We start from the raw sequence: 20,700 nt of genomic DNA, 5'->3' as shown, positions 1-20,700 counted from the left end.
ACGATTAAATATATTTCGTGTATAATTCATTTCTCTTCTGTAATACGAGAATCGAACAACGTTAAATTAGAGGTTAGGAACAAGATAACTATCGAAAGTTTTATTCACTCAATATCAAGGCGAATAACTAACCCAAAGCCATTTAAAGGAAATGGAAAATTAAGCATAATTATTACTCGCATGAGACATAAATATTGTCTTCTAAGTGTTCACATAGTCCAGATACATCTCACCACTCACCCAAGTTGCCTGTGCGGACATCCGTCTGAAGATGCAGACAATCTCAAATTGTCCGTTGTATAGTACAACTAGGGCAAGGGTGATGAAAACAATTCCTACTGATTAAACATGCCAAGGTCTGCTTTGGGAAAAAGACAATGACCCCTTTTTATATAAAATATTTTCACAGCTGTGAGTAGATATATAGAAAAAAGAAAATGATTTATTCTTTAGCGACCCGAATATGACTTGCAATGTTAGATCAAAATGATTTTTCTCTTTCTAGTGCCAGATTTTTTCTTCTTTCATGACCAAGGTTCCGTATGTGTTTGTGTATATAACACAACTCACTTTTTACGTTTGTTACTTTTGCCGTTAATATTATTTTGTTTACGCCTGAAAATACTTAGTATCCAGACGTGTATAAAATTTATGAATATTCCCTGTAGGGAGAAGGGCTTGTAAGTTGCAAGAACTTGTCCCTCATCCCAATAGACGAAAAAGAAAAAAAGAGTGAAACATTTCTACTCCTCTTGCTTTAGACACTGAGTCCAAACCGTAGCTGAAATGTAAACAATCTTCTCATATCCCGCACTCAACTATCAATACGTTAATTGTAGGTTCCCAAATTAGTTTACTTGACGAATAAAGCACTGACGTATCATTAAGAAGATTATTTATAAATAAGTTAAAATCGCGATATACTTAGAGTGAGTTGTCATATGTTATGTTAGTTGAACAAGACAGTAACGTTTGCGTTTTAGGTTGGATAACTGTGTTAGTACCCTATAGATATATACATCTCATGTACACTACAGCCGCCTTCCAGTCGATTACCCTGCGTCCAGCATGGCTTCATGATGAGCGAAAAATCCGATCAGGACTAAGTGGAAAATTGTCCAGCAGGAAGAAATACTCGTTAATATATAAAGATAGGACGGATTTGCCGTAAATAAGTTCGTAACTAACACTGCATGAACACTGGTGAATTCTGATCAAGACGGCAGGATGGTACGCCCATGATGGTACCATGATGGGCGTACCATGGGCCTACGATCAGGTCAGGATGGCACTAGGGATAGGATCAGGTTGCGCGTATGACGGCCGGACAGCCCATGTTTGGCCCGGCCACGATGGGCGTAGGATATTGGACTACGACCCTGCTTCACTGTACAATCTAATATAATGATTCACCCATGTGGTCTTTTCTTTTACATACAACCAGGGTATTGCACACGGATACTAGGACTTCAGACAATGGAGTGGCGTCCGTGGCCGAGGTGCTTAGCATCCCAGCGCGGTGCAATGACTCCGGGGCCTCTCACCGATGCCGTCGGTGTGAGTTTAAGTCCAGTTCATGCTGGCTTCCTCTCCCGCCGAACGTGACAAGGTCTACAACCACTTGCGGATGGTGGTGGGTTTCCTCGGGCTCTGTCCGGTTTCCTCCCACCAAAATGCTGGCCGCTTTCGTATGAGTGAAATATTCTTGAGTACAGCGTAAAACGACAATCAAATAAATAAACAAGTTATACAGTGGAGCGGAAGTCTTCTTTAATGTAGAGTTTGCCTGTACACACGTATTGTTTCTGAGTTTTTGTTGCGAGTACAATTATGTAAAATGAGGCAACATGAGTGTCACTGGCCATTTTTTATATTTGCTGCATGGGAAGATCAAGATCATTGAAGCACCATACTTTGGTTTCAAATTAATGTTCTGTGTGTTCTGCAGTTATGGTTACCCGGGTAACTATGACGAACCCTCCAGATGCAGTGTTCGCCGGTAACCCCACCACCTTAACCTGTGTGTCATCGGCCAGTAAACCACAGGCCTGTATAAGGGCATACATAAGGACGTCCGCTAATATCCGGGAGCTAGACCCAGGATACTGTAACCAGGAATCCAGCTCGGTACAGACTACAACCCGGACATTCACGTTTACAGCTAGTGCCGAGGAGAACGGAGCTAAGCTGTACTGTAACGCCTCCAACAGTGTGACCGATCATCCTGTACGATCACAAGTCTACACACTCAATGTACAATGTGAGTATATGTTATCATACAGAAAATCATTGAGATCATAACATAAAGAAACTACGCCAAGCCAGCGCTGAAAGGTTATTATATTACCTAACAACTAATAGGAGAGTAGTCTAGAAAATGTGGTCTCATATAACTAGCATTGCCCTTTCTTACAAGGAGTTTTTAAATTATTCGTCAACCATAATGTACTTTGGTTTGATTACGTTCCCGTAACTTCTCCTGGCATCCATATAGATCTTTGAATGTACATGTTGTCACATGTCATCACCACCGTGCCGGTGATATCACCATTGTATTGGAGGTTATCACCGCTTTGTCTGTCAACCTGCAGTCATAATATTTCAATTATAATGCAATCTCACGTGGTTTGAACAGATTTTCTGTGATTGACTGCGTAGTTACCTTTATGACCAGAATGCTCACAATCACATTGGAAAAGCTATTGGATACTTACATGTGATCTGTAATTACAGCTTACACAATGGCCGATAAAACCGGGAAATCCAGGGACATACTGGATGGATTTTTCCGCTCGTATAGACATGCTTCGTAAATTTCTAAAAATTCGCTGTGTGTATCCTCGGCTTAAATAAGACGATATGAAGAAAAGTAACTTTAGTGTCGGACGGGTAAATATCTGTCTTCTCGAAACTTCTGTTCCACCCTAGACAGGTTGAACTGACATCACTTGCAGTATATTTATTTCGTAACAATCACCACACATGTGTATTTCATTGCACAGGTGTTCACTCGATGAACATGTATATCTTAATTATGCCATATTCGGCGATGTAGTAATTTATAGTTGCGGAGCAGGGTTAATATATCCTGCAATGCACTCCGAAGTCTCTAGTTTAAAAACTGACATAACGCTTTCTCTTTTACCTCGGATTCTTAATAAGGTTTAATGTGAATAGGATTTGGATGCAATGAATGCCACACTGATGCATGAATACAAACGCCACCGTGATAACACGACGCCATGATAAATTTATATGAAAATTTGAAGCCTTTTGGTAATGGCACTTTGCCCTGGCTACATGGTACAGAACCAGTCCCCATGATGTGATATTTCTGTACAGCCTCGCTCGCCTAGTCAATGCTGTAGTACCCGTACACAGCACAGGGCCATGCAACATGGGCTTGTGCATGTTATTATTGCGTTGTGTGGCTGTGGAAAGAGGATCTTTGTAAAGTGTAATGCCCATGTTCTCACGACAGTCATATGTAGGCTTTTTTTTTAGTAGAAATGCGCGGTTAACATCGATGCTGTACCCTTTTATGGCATATCTTGCCCCTTTGTGTAATTGATGAATGCTGATCAACGGGAAGAAACCATGCAGAGCCCAGAGGAAATCCACGACCATCTGCACGTAGCCTACAGGCCTTCCCACGTACGACCGGAGATGAAGCCATCATGAGCTGGACTTGAACTCACAGTGACCGCAATGATAAAAGGCCCATGGGTCATTCCGCCGCGCTGGCACGCTAAGTTACTGAAACTTAAGCTTCAATGCTTGACACACACTGTATTTACATTGCACCAGTATGACTGTGTACAAAACAGTATCAAAAACACATTAATGTGTAGTTTTAATGTGTAGCAGTAAACGTGTATCACCCAACCTCTCACTGAATGTCACGTGTAAGTCTCTCTTCTTTATCACTACAGCTTTAATGTTAGAATTTTTATAATTCGTTCATAGATCATAATGTACATGTATGTTTTTCTGTTTAATTTCTGTAGTTTCCTCATACATATTATAGTAGAGTCTTAGGCCATTAGATGAAACTACACTAAAGGTTCTCCTATTGCAAAGTATACTGAATGGGCAATGACGGACGGGACAACGACGACGGGCAAACCCAGGCCAAAGATGTGACAGTTTTTCACCCCAAAACGACATTTCTAAAATGCTTCACAGATAAAGACAATATTCTGATATTATATTATTGATCTAGAAACAGACTGGGCGCAGAAGACGAGATATTATTTTTGTTCTAATTTGCCACATTATCGCGTCCAACAGTCTGTGGCTTAAACACTGTAATATATATGAAATTAGTCGTTCCAAATGACTTTAAACATAGGCAAATTTACCAAAATAAACCACGAGAAAAATCAGTAAATATACACCAGCGGATAAGTTGTTTTGTTATGTGGTTTTATAGGACTCATGTTAAGGCAGATTTAAATCCGTGGCGTATGCACACCTTGTGTTTAGTCCACTGCAGTTATAAACATTACACATTTTTCTGTGAACCTAAAACGTACAAGATATAGATCTGGCAAACGCGTTAAAAATGTATAGACTACCTATTGAAAACATTCCGTGCCTAAACATTGTGACCTTGTTACTCACTTATACGGCGAATGTTTACATGTGCTAGGTAACGCAGTACGTACAGGTAGCTGATGTCACTGAATTGGCTACAACCGTAACATATGCTCTATCTGCATGTATATAGAATGCGATTGTGGCACTCAACTTGTCCAGTATTTGTGTTCAGTGTGAACGAAATTGCGGGAGTATCACATCAAAAGACCCTTAGAGACGTCTATCTACAGCTAACTCAGCTCAACTATCTACAGCCTAATTCTCTCGTATGATGGACACACATGCACACTGTAACGGTAGAGGACAAACGATCTTTAACAAACACTGAATTGGGCATATGGTCACCTGAGCTTCTCTGCCTGATGTTGTAAGCAAGGTGCGCTTGAATCCACATGTTGTGTAGCACAGGGATTGATAGGCCAGCACCCATGAACGGCCTTTAACCCATTTGCCGGTGTGATAACAGAGATCAGTAATACACACATACATAAATACCTTGATGAGTGGGAGGTTTTCCATCTGCAGAATTAGTTGTTAAATAAATCAGTTTTCAGGAATATTCTACACTGACTTCCTTTAATGAATTGTAATTTCAGCGTGTGTGTTAACTGATTAGAATTCAACATTCTAATTTCTAACGACGTGTTTGCCTTGGGGATACTCGTACTTGGGGGTACACGTACCTCAAACCTCAGTGACTTTTGCTTTCATTTTCAAATTAACCAGCCCCGATAGCTTAGTTATTAAAGCGTCCCCTCAGAGAGTTATATCCAGGGTCAATTCTGGATCGGGTGACACTAAAGACTTTAAAACAGGAAGTTGTAGCTTACTGGCTTGGCGTGCAACGAACGGTTGAGCCGAATCAGTATAGTGGCTCGCGTGGCGCGGCTTACTTGCCTTCGGTAAGTCGTCACAGTGAAGTAGTACTAGATATAAAAGAGTTGTGAAAATCCCTCGTACAAGAAGGAGGCACCCTACATGCACTCTGAGTAGGCTACTTCTTCGTCCTCATATGACTGAAAACTTGTTATGTACGACGTTAAACTTTAAGAACCCACGCCCTAACTAATTTTCTAATTTCGTACCATTTCATTATTCATTTTCCCTGAGGCTGCTTTAAAAGGAATTGTGTTTATGGAATAGGCAGTATGCACAGAGATTCTGAACTGTCTTACAAATAGTATACATATGGTGTGTTTAAAATGGTTTCCATTCAGAGTGAAGCATGCTTTTCGTGTACGTTTTAATAAGTTAAAATTTCTTTTTTGAAAAAACACATTTTTCGGAGATTAAAAAATCAGTAACAGAGAACAACCGAAAATAAAAGGTCGATGTTGTAGAAAGTATCAGAAAGTATTATTTTACCAAGCACGCTTTTTTTATATTATTTATTATTAATTATTTATATTTATTATTTAAATACCCACCGCCATCCCCCCCTCCAAAAAGAAAGAAAAAAACAAAACATTTACACGCGTTCTGTTTCACATATTGGATGGAAAAGCACGAGCTATTATTTGTTGTAGTTTAACCTCCGGTCGACTAACTTTTTTTTACTTCTTGCACAGAATGAAATAAAATTGCAGATGAAATATTACACCATTCCAAGCGGATAGAAGGCTGAACTCCGTATATATGTGGATGTTATCTACAAAAGTTCACCCTATACATCGATGATTATGAATTGCCTGGACACGACAGTAAATGATGTTTGATTCATTTACTGCTATGTCTTTCATGTATGAGGAATTAGAAAGTGTGCCGATATAAACATCAACGATGCAGTAGTAAAGAAACTGTTGATATATTAACATTAAGAGGTGGCTGTTAATTTGCCATTTTAACATTTGCTTTACTATCTTGGTCCGTCTTATTTATTTTATTGTATAGATGTTATGTTAGCTGTAGACAACTGTAGAACCTTTCTTGGTTCTCTGGTGGTTTGTGGTAAAAGGGAAATGCCCTTGTGATTATTGACACAGAACATACATTTGAGTTGACGACTCTTATATAAGTGTCTCTTTTGACGCATAGATTTATGTGTTCCATTATTAAAATGTTGGTTAACTAGTGCTGGGCCTCTTTCTGGATTTTTACTGTTGACCTTTAATAATAAATAAATAAATAAAATGTGCGCAATAAACTGGGATAATTTCTTGTAAGATACGGCCGTCAAAGCTACAAGTATGCTGGCGTGGTAAAGACAGATGTTTACCTTATACTTCTCCATTTTCTTTCCCAGCCCGACCACAGTTTCCCAGACAAAGCAACCAACAAGCAGCAGCGCTCGGTGAAAATATCAGACTGATGTTTAAGTTTGTGTCTAATCCAGCCTATGTGAACCTGACGTGGTACAAACTTATCAATGGTACAGCTGAAAAACTAACCGTCTCTAACTCATCCGGGAGTAAATACCGAAGTCGCGTGACGGATGCTATCCACAAGTTTCTATTTAACAAGGCCGAAGTCCAGCTTTCAGGTCACTTGGCGGAACTAGAAATCTCTGACGTTAAACGTGATGATTTTGGGCAATACAAATTTGTTGCTGAAAATGACGTGGGATCTTCTGAGACAATCATATCTTTTAACTTAATAGGTAATGTATTTTTCTTACTGGAGAAGGTAGAATTTGAAGGTTACTCAGTTTATATGACTAATCACTTCTTTCACCCACGTGCACACACTTCACAGACCTCCGTTGTGTATGGGAAACAGTCCTGAATACTGCAATAAACACCAGTCAAATAACTAAACATACATGATATACAAATAAATTGCCAGTCACCGCATTTAGATAAAGTTTGCATGCTCAGGTCATAGTTTTTCAATAGTATGGAGAATATTATATATACATCTGCACTGAAACTCAAACTAAAGTAGGTGTATTGCAAGACAAATGTACAACTACTTTTAGCTGGGAAAATTCACACCTTTTGTGAAGTCGTTAGGTCACAAAGGGCATAAAGCTAATTACTAGAAACATGCTATATGAAAAAATAAAAGATGCATATATAGTATAAAAAAGAAAAAAAGTAAAATTTCTTCTTCAAATACATAATCCACTCCACACATTTATGCAGAAGCTATAAGCCTGTGTTATACATTTCTCAGCGTCTACATGGCCGAGGGGTTTAGAAAGCCAGCGCTGGACAATAATGCCAGTGCCTCCAACCTATGCGGTCGCTGTCCAGCTCACGCTGGCTTCCTCTTCGGCTATACGTGAAAAGGTCTTGCAGCAACCTGTGGGTTTCCCCGAGGCCTGCTCGGCTTCTTCCCAATAATGCTGGTCACCGTCGTATAAGTTAAATATGCTTGAATATGGCGCCAAACACCAATCAAACACATAAATATACATGTCCCCACATTGTTTCATTATGAATGTGTTGGTAAATCTGATAAAACCCATTTAGCGTTCCTGGCAACGATACTGAACTTGTCTACGTCTACGATCGATTTAATCATACGAAATGGAAATTCAAAAGCGTCATAAACAAAATGTTGGAAACTTTTTTTGAATTTTCGAAAAGAATTCGTACAACAATTATTAATTGCTGTTTACAAGCCATATAATGCATCTTCAGCTTCAAATATTTGAAGCAATTGATGCACATAACAAAAGTTGTAAACTTGATTTATATCTTCATTCGTTGTTTAATGTTCCAGATCGTCCTTGTCCACCTATTTTAACAACCACATTTTGTGAAAACCGTATGGCCAACGTGACGTGGATTTCCTGTTTCAATGGCGGTTCTACCCAGACGTTTAAACTCCTGTACAAAAAGAAGGCTGGCCATTGGGTTGAATTACCTGATAACATAACAGACCCGGGAGAGGATATGGCTGTGAGCGAGGTGGTGAAGGGTCTCGAGGAGAGGGGAGAATACAGCTTCAGGGTGTACGGTTTCAACAGGTGGAATAAAAGTGACACGGTAGAGACGAGTTGTACAGTTACAGGTAAATGTAAAGGGCAATAAAACAGAAACACAAATTTACACACTTCATATAGACATGGTTCAATCGGTACCGAGTCAGGTAAAAACAAAGGTGACATGGAGAACGTGAACGATTAAAGGTACGTGTACATGTATATCTGAAAACGATAAACATTTTAGTACTAAACATTCTACAAACCCGTTCTAAAAGAATGTTTTGAAAAACAAAGATTATGGTATAACAAGAGAGGAGCATTTGTGCTAGAAGTATCAATAGGAGAATAAAGAATAGCTCATTACTAACGGGAATACATGGAATCCAAACGACAAGAAGATTCGATAATTACGACATTTGTCGAAATACGACCTCATTCAAGCAACCACAACCTCATATGTGTTTCTGGCCACCTGAGTGTTGTTTGTGTTCTACCAGCAGAGTATTACATGTATACTCGCTCTCTACACTCACTTTACATCACTGCCACCACAAGACAAACTAGACCTTTAGCGCACGTAGGCTGTTTTATGTTTAGCTTCATCAATGTGCGGAACTACTTGATCAGCATTCATTCAATAGTTTCAGATGATAACTGAAATGGTATTGTGCATACTTCAAATAAAGATTTATTTATTTATTTGATTGGTATTTTACGCCGTACTCAAGAAAATTTCACTTATACAACGGCGGCCAGACCGGGAGAAACCCACGACCTTCCCGCTAACGGCCGGAGAGAAAGTCAGTATGAGCTCAACTAACAGCGACCGTCAAATATAGAGAATGCGTGCCTATAAGTTGTTATTACAAACACAGGTTGAGAGAGATTTTGTATTTTATGAAATCACTTCTTGCCTTATCACCGAGTCCCTGATGACTTTGGCGCTGTTTATTATTTCTGCACAAACATTTCTAGTGGTGACAGTGATGAAAAGGGTGTGGTGTGTGCGCCGTAAGGAGCATGAGTAATGCCCCTTGTTTTTATTCCGGTTTACTCAGTGGGGTGATTTTCCCCGCTCACTGTCTAATATACTCAACCGTTATGTCGTGCGACAGGTATTACTCATTCAACAATAAATCAAATTATAGATGTAAAAACAACATAAATTTGTGGTAAACATGTATGAATTAGCTTGCCTTAAAATTTATTTTGAACAACATTTACCATTTCTTTTATTAACGTATTCATAAAAGTGTATATACATGTACAATGTAGAGTTCCTTCAAACAGAAGAAGTATAAATGTTTATATATACTCCCTGGGTTTTTAAGACTTTAAACTCGTATTTTACACTTTCTGTTGTAGCTCCCGGTTCCCCTGGTGCCCCCGGTGCCTTAACCGGCCCCCTGGCAGGCGGCATCTCTGGAGCTATCGTTTTAATGGGAGTTGTGCTTCTAGTTGTGGTCATCTTGCGTAGGCGAAAGCAAGGTAATGGCGTACGGTAAAAAAAACCCTTGTTAATTTAAATAGGCAAGGGCATATAAGCCGTAGATGGACAAACGGTAGTACAAAGAGAAGCAAAAATGCCTTTAAATAAAAATTGCATTGTTGCAGTACTACAGCTTTGTAATCTATATTCTCGCTACTGTTGCTTTATTGTTGTGATGTAGTGTACTAACGGATATCAGATGACCTGTTGAATCATTGGATTATTTTTCTTAGTGCGCAGTAGACTGTATTTGAAACCGTTAATAACTCTCTTGTTTGGGTATTAACTGGTGTATTTTTAGCCATATTCTTCTTACCATGCACATGTATAGTGAATCTTTGGTGGTGTTTTTCGAATCAGTTCTGTTTATGTGTAACTTAAAACTTATATTAGGAACAACAGTGGGATTGCGACATGAGCACTGGTGCCATATTCTTCTTACCATGTAAATGTATATTTTCTGACTCCCAATTCATTGTATTCCTAGTGAATCTTTGGGGTAGTGGGGGCGAATTAATTCTTTATATGCATTACTTAAAACTTGTGGTAGGAACAACAGTGACATTGCGGTATGAGCATTGATGTTTTGAAAGCTAGTGCTTAATCTTGAGATAAAATGTTGAAAACATCAACGCAAATGTCACTCTTTCCATGATATAGTCTTTGTAATGTACCGTTCATGTTTCCAAGAAAAACAAGCACCGGTAACAAATAAATGTGGAAATTATTCAAGTAAACATACATACATTGTCAATGCACATTTTGACTATCAAGAAATGTAACGCTTCTGTTCGTACTCTTTCAGGTAGCCGTTCCTCAGGAGAAACAAAGTAAGTTTGACAATCAGATGAATTATTTGTGTGACATATAACGACTTAATGTTAGTATAACTGAGCTCTCAACGTAGGTGTCAAAATATAATAATATTGATATTAATGATGGACGATTCAGTTATACACGCCTTTAAATAAACAAGTGTATAATCGTAACACACCGGAGTTCTGTAGATTAATATTTTAGTATTATCAGTCTCATTTTATCTGACAGGCAGATAAGACCGGATGAGATATCAAATGGTGTGCAATCAACCAGACATTACGAAAACGTTTCAGGTGAGAAGTGTGCATTATGTGAAAGACAATGATTTGTCTTCTAGTTGTGGTCATTTTCAGTGGGCGAAAGCAAAGTTATAACGAACTTTGAAAAAAATCGTATTAATCCAGATAGCAAAGAGCATATAAGCCGTAGATGGACAAACAGTACTACATGGAGAAGCAAAAATTATTTAAAAATAAAAAAATGCTTTTTTTGCGGCATCATACCTTTGCTATCTGTATTCTTGCTACTGTTTTTATTATTTTTGTTTTGTGTGGAACTAACGGATGTCAATTGACCTGTAAAATCATTGGATTATTTTTTACATTCCGCAGTAAACTGTGCAAATTATTTGAAACAGTAGGTTTGCTTTTTTTCTCTTCTTTGTTTATTAACTGAGTTGTTTTTATCCATATACGTCTCACCATGTAATGTATATTTCCTGACTCCCAATTTATTGTATTCCTAGTGAATCTTTGGGGTGGAGGAGGGGGGGGGGGGTATCAAATTAATTCTTCTTATGTATTACTTAAAGCTTGTGGTAGGAACAACAGTGAGATTGCGGTATGAGCATTGATGTTTTGAAAGCCAGTGCTAAGTCTTTTCGATAAAATTTTAAAACATCAATGCAAATTTCACTCTTTCCATGATGTAGTCTTTGTGATGTACCGTTCATGTTTCCAACAAACAAGCTTCCAGAAAGTACTGGTAACAAATAAATGTAGAAATTATTTAAGTACGCATATGTACATTGTCGATACACATCTTGGCTGTCAAGAAATGAAACGCTTTCGGTGTACTCTTTCAGGTAGCAGGTCTTCAGGAGAAACAGGGTAAGTTTGACAATCATATGAATTATTTGTGTCACATATAACGACTTATTGTAAGTATAACTGAGCTGTCAACATAAGTGTCAGAATATAATAATATTAATATTAATATTAATAATAGACATTTCAGTTATACACGCCTTTAAATAAACAAGCGTGTGATCATAACACGCTAGAGTTCTGAAGATTCATTTTTGGTATAATTACTGGAGGCTGTTATTTTTTTCTGACAGGCAGATGAGACCGGATGAGATATCAAATGGTGTGCAATCAACCAGACATTACGAAAACGTTTCAGGTGAGAAATGAGCACTATGCGGAAGACACGATGGTTTGGGATATATTTACTATTTACATTTGTGTACTTATTTATTTATATATTTGACTGTTGTTCAACAATGGCGTTCAGATTTGTGGGTTGAGGAAACCGGGTGCCCGGCGTGAGCCAAGAACGTTTGGTACACTATGTTATCTGACTGAACATTGGTACCTCGTGTTCTGGGGCCTGTCTAATTTTTGTTCGAGAGAAAAACACAATTTATTTTATTTTGTCTCAGTATAAAACCTTTTACATACGAGCTTACCCCTTTTACCTTACTTAATCTATACTTACATACATACTTTATTTTATTTATTTGATTGGTGTTTTACGCCGTACCCAAGAATATTTCACTTATACCACGGCGGCCAGCATTATGGTGGGCGGAAACCGGGCAGAGCCCGGGGTAAACCCACGACCATCCGCAAGTTGCTGAGAGACCTTCCCACGTACTGCCGGAGAGGAAGCCAGCATGAGCTGGTCTTGAACTTACATACACAAGCTGATATCGGAGAGTACAGTGGAACTTACGTTTCCGCAATCTCTGACAACACTATAGACGGACAGGCTTGTATTTAATTTAAAAAAGTAACAATTGAAGTTTTTTTTTCTCTTTTTCCCCCCACAGGTTTAGGGTTTTCCGCAGACGAACAGTAAGTAAGATGCTTAAAGACACTCCAAGACCAGTCGTCACTTACGTTTTACACACTGTATCCTTAGAGGAACAGTTGAAACTGGCATATTGCGTGCTATATATTGGTCGTAACAATTAACAATTTACTGTTAAAAGGATCTGGTGGATTGTACCCCCAAAAAATTGGTTCCCCACGACCAAACGAATTTGGGTACGTACTTAAAAATGTCTAAACGACCACATATTTTAGAGTCAGAATTCCTTTGGTCGCCAGAACAGGGTTCAAGTAAACATTATATAAGATTGGTCAAACCGACCATAACCATTATGGTTACATTTATATGACCGTCAAAATATGGTCCAAGTAACCATTATATAAGAATGCCCAAAACGACCATAACCATTGTGGTTACATTTAAATGACCGCCAGAATAGGTTCCAAGTTACCATTATATAAGAATGGCCAAAACGGCCAAAACCACTATGATTACATTCAAATGACCGCCAGAATAGGTTCCAAGTTACCATTATATAAGAATGGCCAAAACCACCATAACCACTATGATTACATTCAAATGACCGCCAAAATAGTTTCTAAGTTACCATTATATAAGAATGGTCAAAACGGCCATAACCATTATGGTTACATTTAAGTGTCGAAGCAACCAATGCGAATGTGGTTGCATTTTCTTTGTTCACTATAGCAGTGTCATTATTACCAAAATTATACTGGTTGATTTGATACCTCGAATAATGGTGTCTCATAGCTAGTAACATATACCATCTAATTATAGACAAGGAAGAGATGGATATCAATGCTTGTGGTCATAGAATTTAGGGTAATGCACAAAGCTGATCACTGTATCCTCAAGCATGTCAAAAACATTCCGAACAAGATAATAATGAAGTTGGTACAGATCTTTGTAACTGACTAACTAAAAGAAAAACAGCCTATTGACAAACTACAGTTGACTCAAGTAATGACTTTGTAGTCTTTAGTCCCCAGTAAGCTGGGATATAATAGGCGCCCTTAAATAAAAAGTACCTGTCATGCAATTATCAAAACAAAGAATTTGAACAAACAAATAAAATAAGTTTTTGAAAAATTTGGGGAATCAAATGAAAGACATTATTCCATAGGCCTGCCAGCTTCACTTTATCAAAGGACAAGAGTCAGAAATCGTACATCTTACCCTAGTCCGTGTCAAATGTCTGTATGCAGATTTGCAGCTTAGTCGCAAACTATTGGATGAAATATCTTCATGGGAAGGACGAAGCCCTGGGCGCTGGCCGTAAGTCTGCAGTACAAAAACACACCACTATCATTGTATAAAAAGCATTCACATTGAGGAAAAACAGGTGACTGGTGTTCTGTCTAAAAACAATGTTACCTTTCGCCTTTCTTAAGCCAGTCGAAATGCCATAACTAAGATCGCACTTTTTATGTCCTAAAATGTTGTTCCAGATGGAAAGATACCCACAAGGTATGGTTTTTGTCACTTTCTCAGCTATCGTACAACAGATACAACAAATAATAATAAAAAGTGAAAAGAAACTATGTACATCTGAATTTTTTTTATATCCTTGTGGTATTGGAAAATGACAATATTTTGAAGCAGTTATTGCATGAAAACCAATGATAAAGAATCAGTTGATTCGTTAAATATGAGAAATTTATGCGTGGATTGAGCTGACTTTCAAACTCCATTTGAACCAGATGTTAGCCATTGTATTTATCTTCCTGCTATTATCCTTTTCATATCCATGACAACGGGTTATAATGACAAAAATTGAAGATGGGCCCTTCACTCAGTCTTGTAACACCAATCACCCTGTGTCCCAATACAACAAAATCGTTACTTTTACCTTGTCACGCTGTCTTCAGCTAACATACCTCAATTTCTCGTCGAGGTTTGGTTGTTTTTAACTGCTTTTAACCATGTTGTTCTTTTCTGTTTTATTTTGAATGTCTCCATCAAGTCGAAAGCCATTCACAGTCTCATGGTGTAACCTTGTTCCCGCCACAATATGGCTAAAATATTGCCGACGTGGCATTGAGCCATAATCATTCATTCATTCATTCATTCAATTTCTCATGCTCATCAAGTTAAGCCTCTAAAAGGTCAACAACTTTATGTCGCAGATATTTGTCAGGTCCAGTACATAAGGTCAGTTTCTGTGCCAGCCTAAGTTAAAAAAAGAAAAATGCATGTGTTTATGACCAACTTTAACGTCACCTTAATGTTAACTTCTGTGTAATGAAAGCAACCTTTTACATAATTTACAGAACATTTTGTATAATAGAATGCAAGAAAAAGAAAATTAATTTAACAAAGAATGATGATCAAGGCTTATTTATTTAAGTTGAATACCAGGGAAGTGGCTTTTATACATGAATCAGGGCAACGTTACTGGGAAAAAGCTGATTCTTTCAGTGATTGTGCTGACGACGAGTCCTCTACCACGTGACCAATATATTAACCTAAGCTTTACTTGTTTACAATTGACCAGAAGATTCTCAAGCAGTTACTTAACTGTCATTAGTATACAACTTCATTTCCCAGTCTAACAAATATTTGAAGACGATGTATTCACTTATGGACAGAAGCTGTTTTCTGTTTTTTTCTGCTCACGACAATATCAGCAACAACTGAACTTACCTTTCATAATCGTAGCCTGTTTATCTATAAAAAGGGGCCGGTTTGTCCACTGATAAATCCATCACTTAAATAAAGAGAATGCGCAACAGTCGTTTCTTTCTATGAAGTTTCAATCATTCAGGTGAAAATTACTGACGTCGATTCCGTAACACCTTTCGGAAACAAGGGGAAATCAAAGCCACATGGGATACAATCACCTGATTGGTCCAGAGTGACATATGCTGTACCGGGTAGTGACGAACTCCTCGCAGTGCACAATTGTGAAATGGTTTGAACAGATACATACACATGTGCTTCTGTAATAAGATAAGATTTTACATTGAATCATTACATGTTCATCTATCATTTCATTACATGTAGCATCGTGTCATAGCTTTGTGCCATCGTACCATCCCTTTGTGCCATCGTGTCATAGCTTTGTGCCATCGTACCATCACTTTGTACCATCGTGTCATAGCTTTGTGCCATCGTACCATCGCTTCATGCCACTGAACCATCGCTTCGTACCATCGTGCCATCCCTTTGTGCCATCGTGTCATAGCTTAGCATCATTGTGCCATCGCTTCGGGTTATCGCCGGATCTTGTGATGGCCTTATCTGGCCTCCATGTTTATTGAAGCGCTGTTAAAATATTGCATGTAATGTCCTGGTTGGATCATGATTAGACCTGGTAATAAAGGTATCACACTCTGTAGCCTAACCCTATTTTTTTTAAAAAGTGAATCATGCTTCCCGTCTAAGATTCTGGTAGAAGGATCTGGTCAATTTCACCCAACAAATTTTGGTACAGGCGCGTCCGGCCAAATAATGGGTCGACCAAACCTTCAGATTTTCCTTAGCCGCCAGAACAGGGTAAAATTTGCCATTAAAAGATTGGTAAAATACACCAATACAGTTTTGTTTACAGTGTTTGCCACAACCCTTTGGTGACCAAAGAATATGCGGCTAGAGTAAAAGCGACCTCATTAGTTCTCCATCACATGTGAATACATGTGCACTCCATACATCGGCTAAGACAAAACATTAGTTGCTTTGCACCGTGTCACGAGCTGTGTGTCATAAGGCCGGGTTTATTACATGATGTTTGTACCAGTCACGTGTAAGTATTTCTCTCAACCGGTTCAGGCTTATTTTATAATTATTGTAATTGTTCTTTAACCACATGGCAGTATGCTCTATAGCCCGTATTCCGTGCTTTCTGAAGACCCACTGATCAGGATGAATTCTTTCTGCAAGCTGTATGTGCCGACAGCTCACCCACAATTATCATTAACGTATTATTTCGGCTCTTCAGCCGTTCAATGGCTCATCAACGTATTATATCGGCTCGTCAGCCGCCCACCCTTTATATGGCTCATGGACGTATTGTACCAGTTTTCACACACTTTATCACTCCCTCCGTCACCCGTACACTTTATTTAGCTTCATGTCTATCTATTTATATGGCTATCGGCGAAGAAAAGCGTTCCCAAAGGCTAAGAACACGGCACAAAAACCTCGTGCCACAGCTTCACTCCAAGCTCTCCCCACCCCATGAGGTCACACGCAACTTCCCCCTTACTTGATTTCTCTGTGCCATGAAGAATTCTATTTGTCTTTTAATTCGCCCCGCTCAAACAGAGGGAATTTTATTTGGAGTTGCTTCGACCAATAGTACTGGCTACCTTTACCCTATACTGACGACCATAAAAATGCAATCATAATGGTTGTGGATGTTTTGACAAGTCTTTTATTGCTTAGTTTAACCGGGTTCTGGCGACCAAAGAAAGTCTTCATTTTTAGAACTATTAAAAAGGACAAATCTTTACCAAATTTGTTTTAAAACTATTATAATGGCACAGGACTAAAGAAGGGATCTTTTTCTTATACATACCTACAAACCTCTACTAAACGCTATCAGTATCACTTGGGATTCTGCCTGGAAATGTCATGAACTTTGTGGATTTGCAAAGGTGTCATTATTTTATGTGTTAGGAAATTGAATATTGCTCAAGATTTCATGTCCAAACATATCTAGTCATTTCGACCTTTCAGTGTTTGTTCGCCCCATTAGTTGTGGTAAAACAACAGAAAAAAGTCATGTCTCTTATTGCCAAAGCTCACGCAGTATTCAAGACTTCTGTATGTGAACAATGGGCAATATTTCATCACTCTGGTGTGCAGAACACCAAATGCTACCAGTTTCAGACTTTACCATAATCAGGGGGAGAATTCTGAGGATTCGACCAAATCTTTGTTTTTTTGCTGACCATATTTTTTCCGCGGACTATTTCTTTTCTTTGATCAAAATATTTTACTCTCATGACTTTGGCCGCCTGTGATATTCCCTGTGACCAAAATTTTCGATCCTCATTTCTTTTGTCAGAAATCTGTCGACCAAAGTTAGTTTGCTTGCATTGAGCCGATCCTTGTTTCAGTGTTGACATTAAATTTACGTTACCTAGGAGAGGTCATTTTTCAACAATCACAGAACAAGAATAAACCCAAGAATGAAACTTTTCGTGAATCTTAGTTTAATTGCAAAAAGAATTTGTTACAAAAAATATAAATACCGGTTTCATGTATTATATGTGTTCATGACTAGACTCAAAGTTAACCTTCCTTTCACATGTTAAAGCAATATTTTCTTTCGCGTTGAAACATTTAGTAACTTTTACACTCAGTGGTAATCATCCACTTCGTGTAGTGTATTGTTGTAGTTGTTGAATGCTTAAGATTCCATTGAACAAGATGCTTATTTCATCAAAATGTTTATCGTCAATACATTCCCATCTTTTATTAGAAAAATTGGAGTCTATGAAAAGGTGGATCCCATGCCCAACCCAGGTAAGTATACCCCGTTAGAAAAGGTTACAGCTCTCCGTCTGCGTTTAGAACAGCGTATGCTTATTCTTGAAATTTGTTTATAAACGAAAAAGCTGACATAATTTAGACGATCTCTGATATCTCAGCAACACGTCAGTTCAACGACACTCACATGCGTCAAAATGGACATCCCTATTTCAGCGTTTTACCAGTATGTATGTACCAGGTCAGTAATCACATTACCAATACCAAAAATGACGTTTCACACAAGCCCCAAAAAATACATAATAAAATATGTATCTCAGCAGCATTTTGGCTTCAACAGTTTACATATCCAGCGTTAAATAGGACACATTTATAAAGCAAAGTGCCAGAGATCCTAAATGCTTTCTATGTATTCACTTACAAGAAAATTGTACTCATTGTAAAAGTTCAAAAACAGAGTGACGGCTTTCGATAAAATAACCTTGTCCTACGAGTTTCTTGCAGCAATAAATTGTGACGTTGATTAAGAGAGTCAGAAAACACATAGGGTATACTAAACGCCACAAGGCCAGACATGTAGCAATATCCTGTTTCCAGTAGAAGACCGTGTTTCAAGTTGGAAAACATGTTTCCAGTCGGAAAACATGTTTCAAATCAGAAACCATGAATTTCGTATAATGCTATAATGCTTTCTGGGGTTGTATTCCAGACGAGTCATTTTTTAAAATTCGATAAACAAGACAAAACGTTTGCTAAGGACAGACGATATCCGGGTACGACGCGGATAATTGTGCTGTAACTAAACATTTGACAGATACAGGTTCTGATACATCAGTTGGATTAAAAAAAATGAAAAAAAAAAAAATGGTAAGCAGTTAAGCTAGATTTAAACGAGAATAAATCGAATGATGTGGATAATAAGTAATCCTCTTGGTGTACGCATAAACCTGTATAGCTGATGTTTTGGATTTACAACTATCGATACAAAAACCAGTTGCCTATAAATTTTACCTTGATGTTATTGCCTGTCTGGTACTCCAGTTTTTATGATAAATTTTGACATAACCTTACAAAAATGTCATCAAAGCGAATTTACCGTTCCGAGAATACGTATGTAAAGTTTTCATCAGAAATTGGTGAAATTCTTACTTTGGTTGGTGAGAACTTTAGAAGATACAGGAAATAGGTAACAAATATCTAATGAGGCTCACTGGTCCTCAACAAGATGGAGCCAATCTCCCTTACTGTATCGCAGAGTTGGGCCCTTTCCCTATTTTAATAAAAATTATATTTATTTATTTGATTGGTGTTTTACGCCGTTCTCAAGAATATTTCGCTTATACGATGGCAGCCAGCATTATGGTGGGTGGAAACCGGGCAAAGCCCAGGGGAAACTCACGACCATCCGCAGGTTGCTGGAAGACCTTCCCACTTACGGCCGGAGAGGAAGCCATCATGAGTTGGACTTGAACTCACAGCAACCGTATTGGTGAGAGGCTCCTGGGTCATTACGAAGCGCTAGCGCGCTAATCGACAGATCCACGGAGGCCAATAAAAATTATAAATCATTTGACTAGCACTGCAAGTGATCTTAAATAGCCATAGCTTATAGTGTAATTCAAAACGGCAGAGACCACTACTTTAATGGGCAACAAGATTCACTTCACTTTGTAATAAAGTGGTGAACAACGCTCTTATGGTTTATAGACTTCTGAATATGTTACAGCAAGTTCTCGTCTCCAGTGTTGCCCTCGATTCTCATATATGTCCAGTATACCCCAAATACAATTTACTGGTGTTTCTTATTTATAAAGCAATTGTGGATTTTGTCTTCAATAGTGCTTAGTGGTCAGTGAAACGAGGTACAAATAAGCACTTGTGTTCACAGGAATTTTAGTTCACAGTTTAATCGAGTCTATGGTGAAATTCCATATATTTATTCATATACATTACAGTGTATCACCTTTAATTTCAGAAGAAGCAGCACGGGTCTATGCAGAATTAAATACAGCAAGGAAAACCAGCAAAACTGCAAAAGGTCAGTTTTATAGCTGCTAGCAAACCTTTATGTTTTCTCATTAGTGTTTTTGTTTTGTTTTTTTTCAATCTCACAAAAAGGGGATTTTTTCCAAGGCTTTAACAGCCAAAGTATAACGTTCCTTTCATATTAAACATTTCAAATTTGTGATGAGTAGATTATTGTATGTTGCAATACGTGGTGAAAGAAAATTCGTTTACCTGCCATGGGAAAAGGAAAATAACAAGAACAACATGAAAATGTTTTATTACAGTTAATTTTCAGCTCCAGAGGGTTCAGTGTATGATGAAGTCAACTAAACTAAAAGCCAATGAGAAAACAGGCTTAATTTCCTTACACGACACATGGTTGACATTTTATTTCTGCCAAGCGTTCATT

At 38.2% G+C, this 20,700-nt stretch overlaps 1 protein-coding gene and 1 long non-coding RNA gene across 2 annotated transcripts; both read left to right on the top strand.

Annotated features, from left to right (window-relative positions):
• Positions 1–1,953: 1,953 nt before the first annotated feature.
• On the top strand, positions 1,954–10,790 carry LOC135481318 (twitchin-like). Its single transcript, XM_064761159.1, has 5 exons — positions 1,954–2,260; positions 6,842–7,195; positions 8,263–8,553; positions 9,833–9,955; positions 10,762–10,790. Exons 1-5 carry the CDS (start codon positions 1,969–1,971, stop codon positions 10,788–10,790), a joined length of 1,089 nt encoding a protein of 362 aa, XP_064617229.1. The 5' UTR covers positions 1,954–1,968.
• Positions 10,791–11,014: 224 nt separating this feature from the next.
• LOC135481306 (uncharacterized) lies at positions 11,015–18,320 on the top strand. Its single transcript, XR_010445987.1, has 5 exons — positions 11,015–11,068; positions 11,860–11,884; positions 12,115–12,179; positions 12,829–12,853; positions 18,277–18,320. It is a non-coding gene; the product is annotated as an uncharacterized LOC135481306 (long non-coding RNA).
• Positions 18,321–20,700: the final 2,380 nt, after the last annotated feature.

The sequence above is a fragment of the Liolophura sinensis genome, unplaced genomic scaffold (assembly GCF_032854445.1).
Source record: "Liolophura sinensis isolate JHLJ2023 unplaced genomic scaffold, CUHK_Ljap_v2 scaffold_18, whole genome shotgun sequence".
NCBI classification, from domain to species: domain Eukaryota; kingdom Metazoa; phylum Mollusca; class Polyplacophora; order Chitonida; family Chitonidae; genus Liolophura; species Liolophura sinensis.
The sequence above is the reverse complement of the archived record's forward strand: the minus strand, read 5'-3'. Positions and strand labels throughout refer to the sequence as shown.

Bases quoted from the DNA above. Each gene is read 5' to 3' on its own strand.
- LOC135481318 (XM_064761159.1), top strand. From the start codon at position 1,969: ATGACGAACCCTCCAGATGCAGTGTTCGCCGGTAACCCCACCACCTTA. The intron at 7,196-8,262 runs GTAATGTATTTT...TTAATGTTCCAG, and splicing joins CATATCTTTTAACTTAATAG to ATCGTCCTTGTCCACCTATT. The intron at 9,956-10,761 runs GTAATGGCGTAC...GTACTCTTTCAG, and splicing joins CTTGCGTAGGCGAAAGCAAG to GTAGCCGTTCCTCAGGAGAA.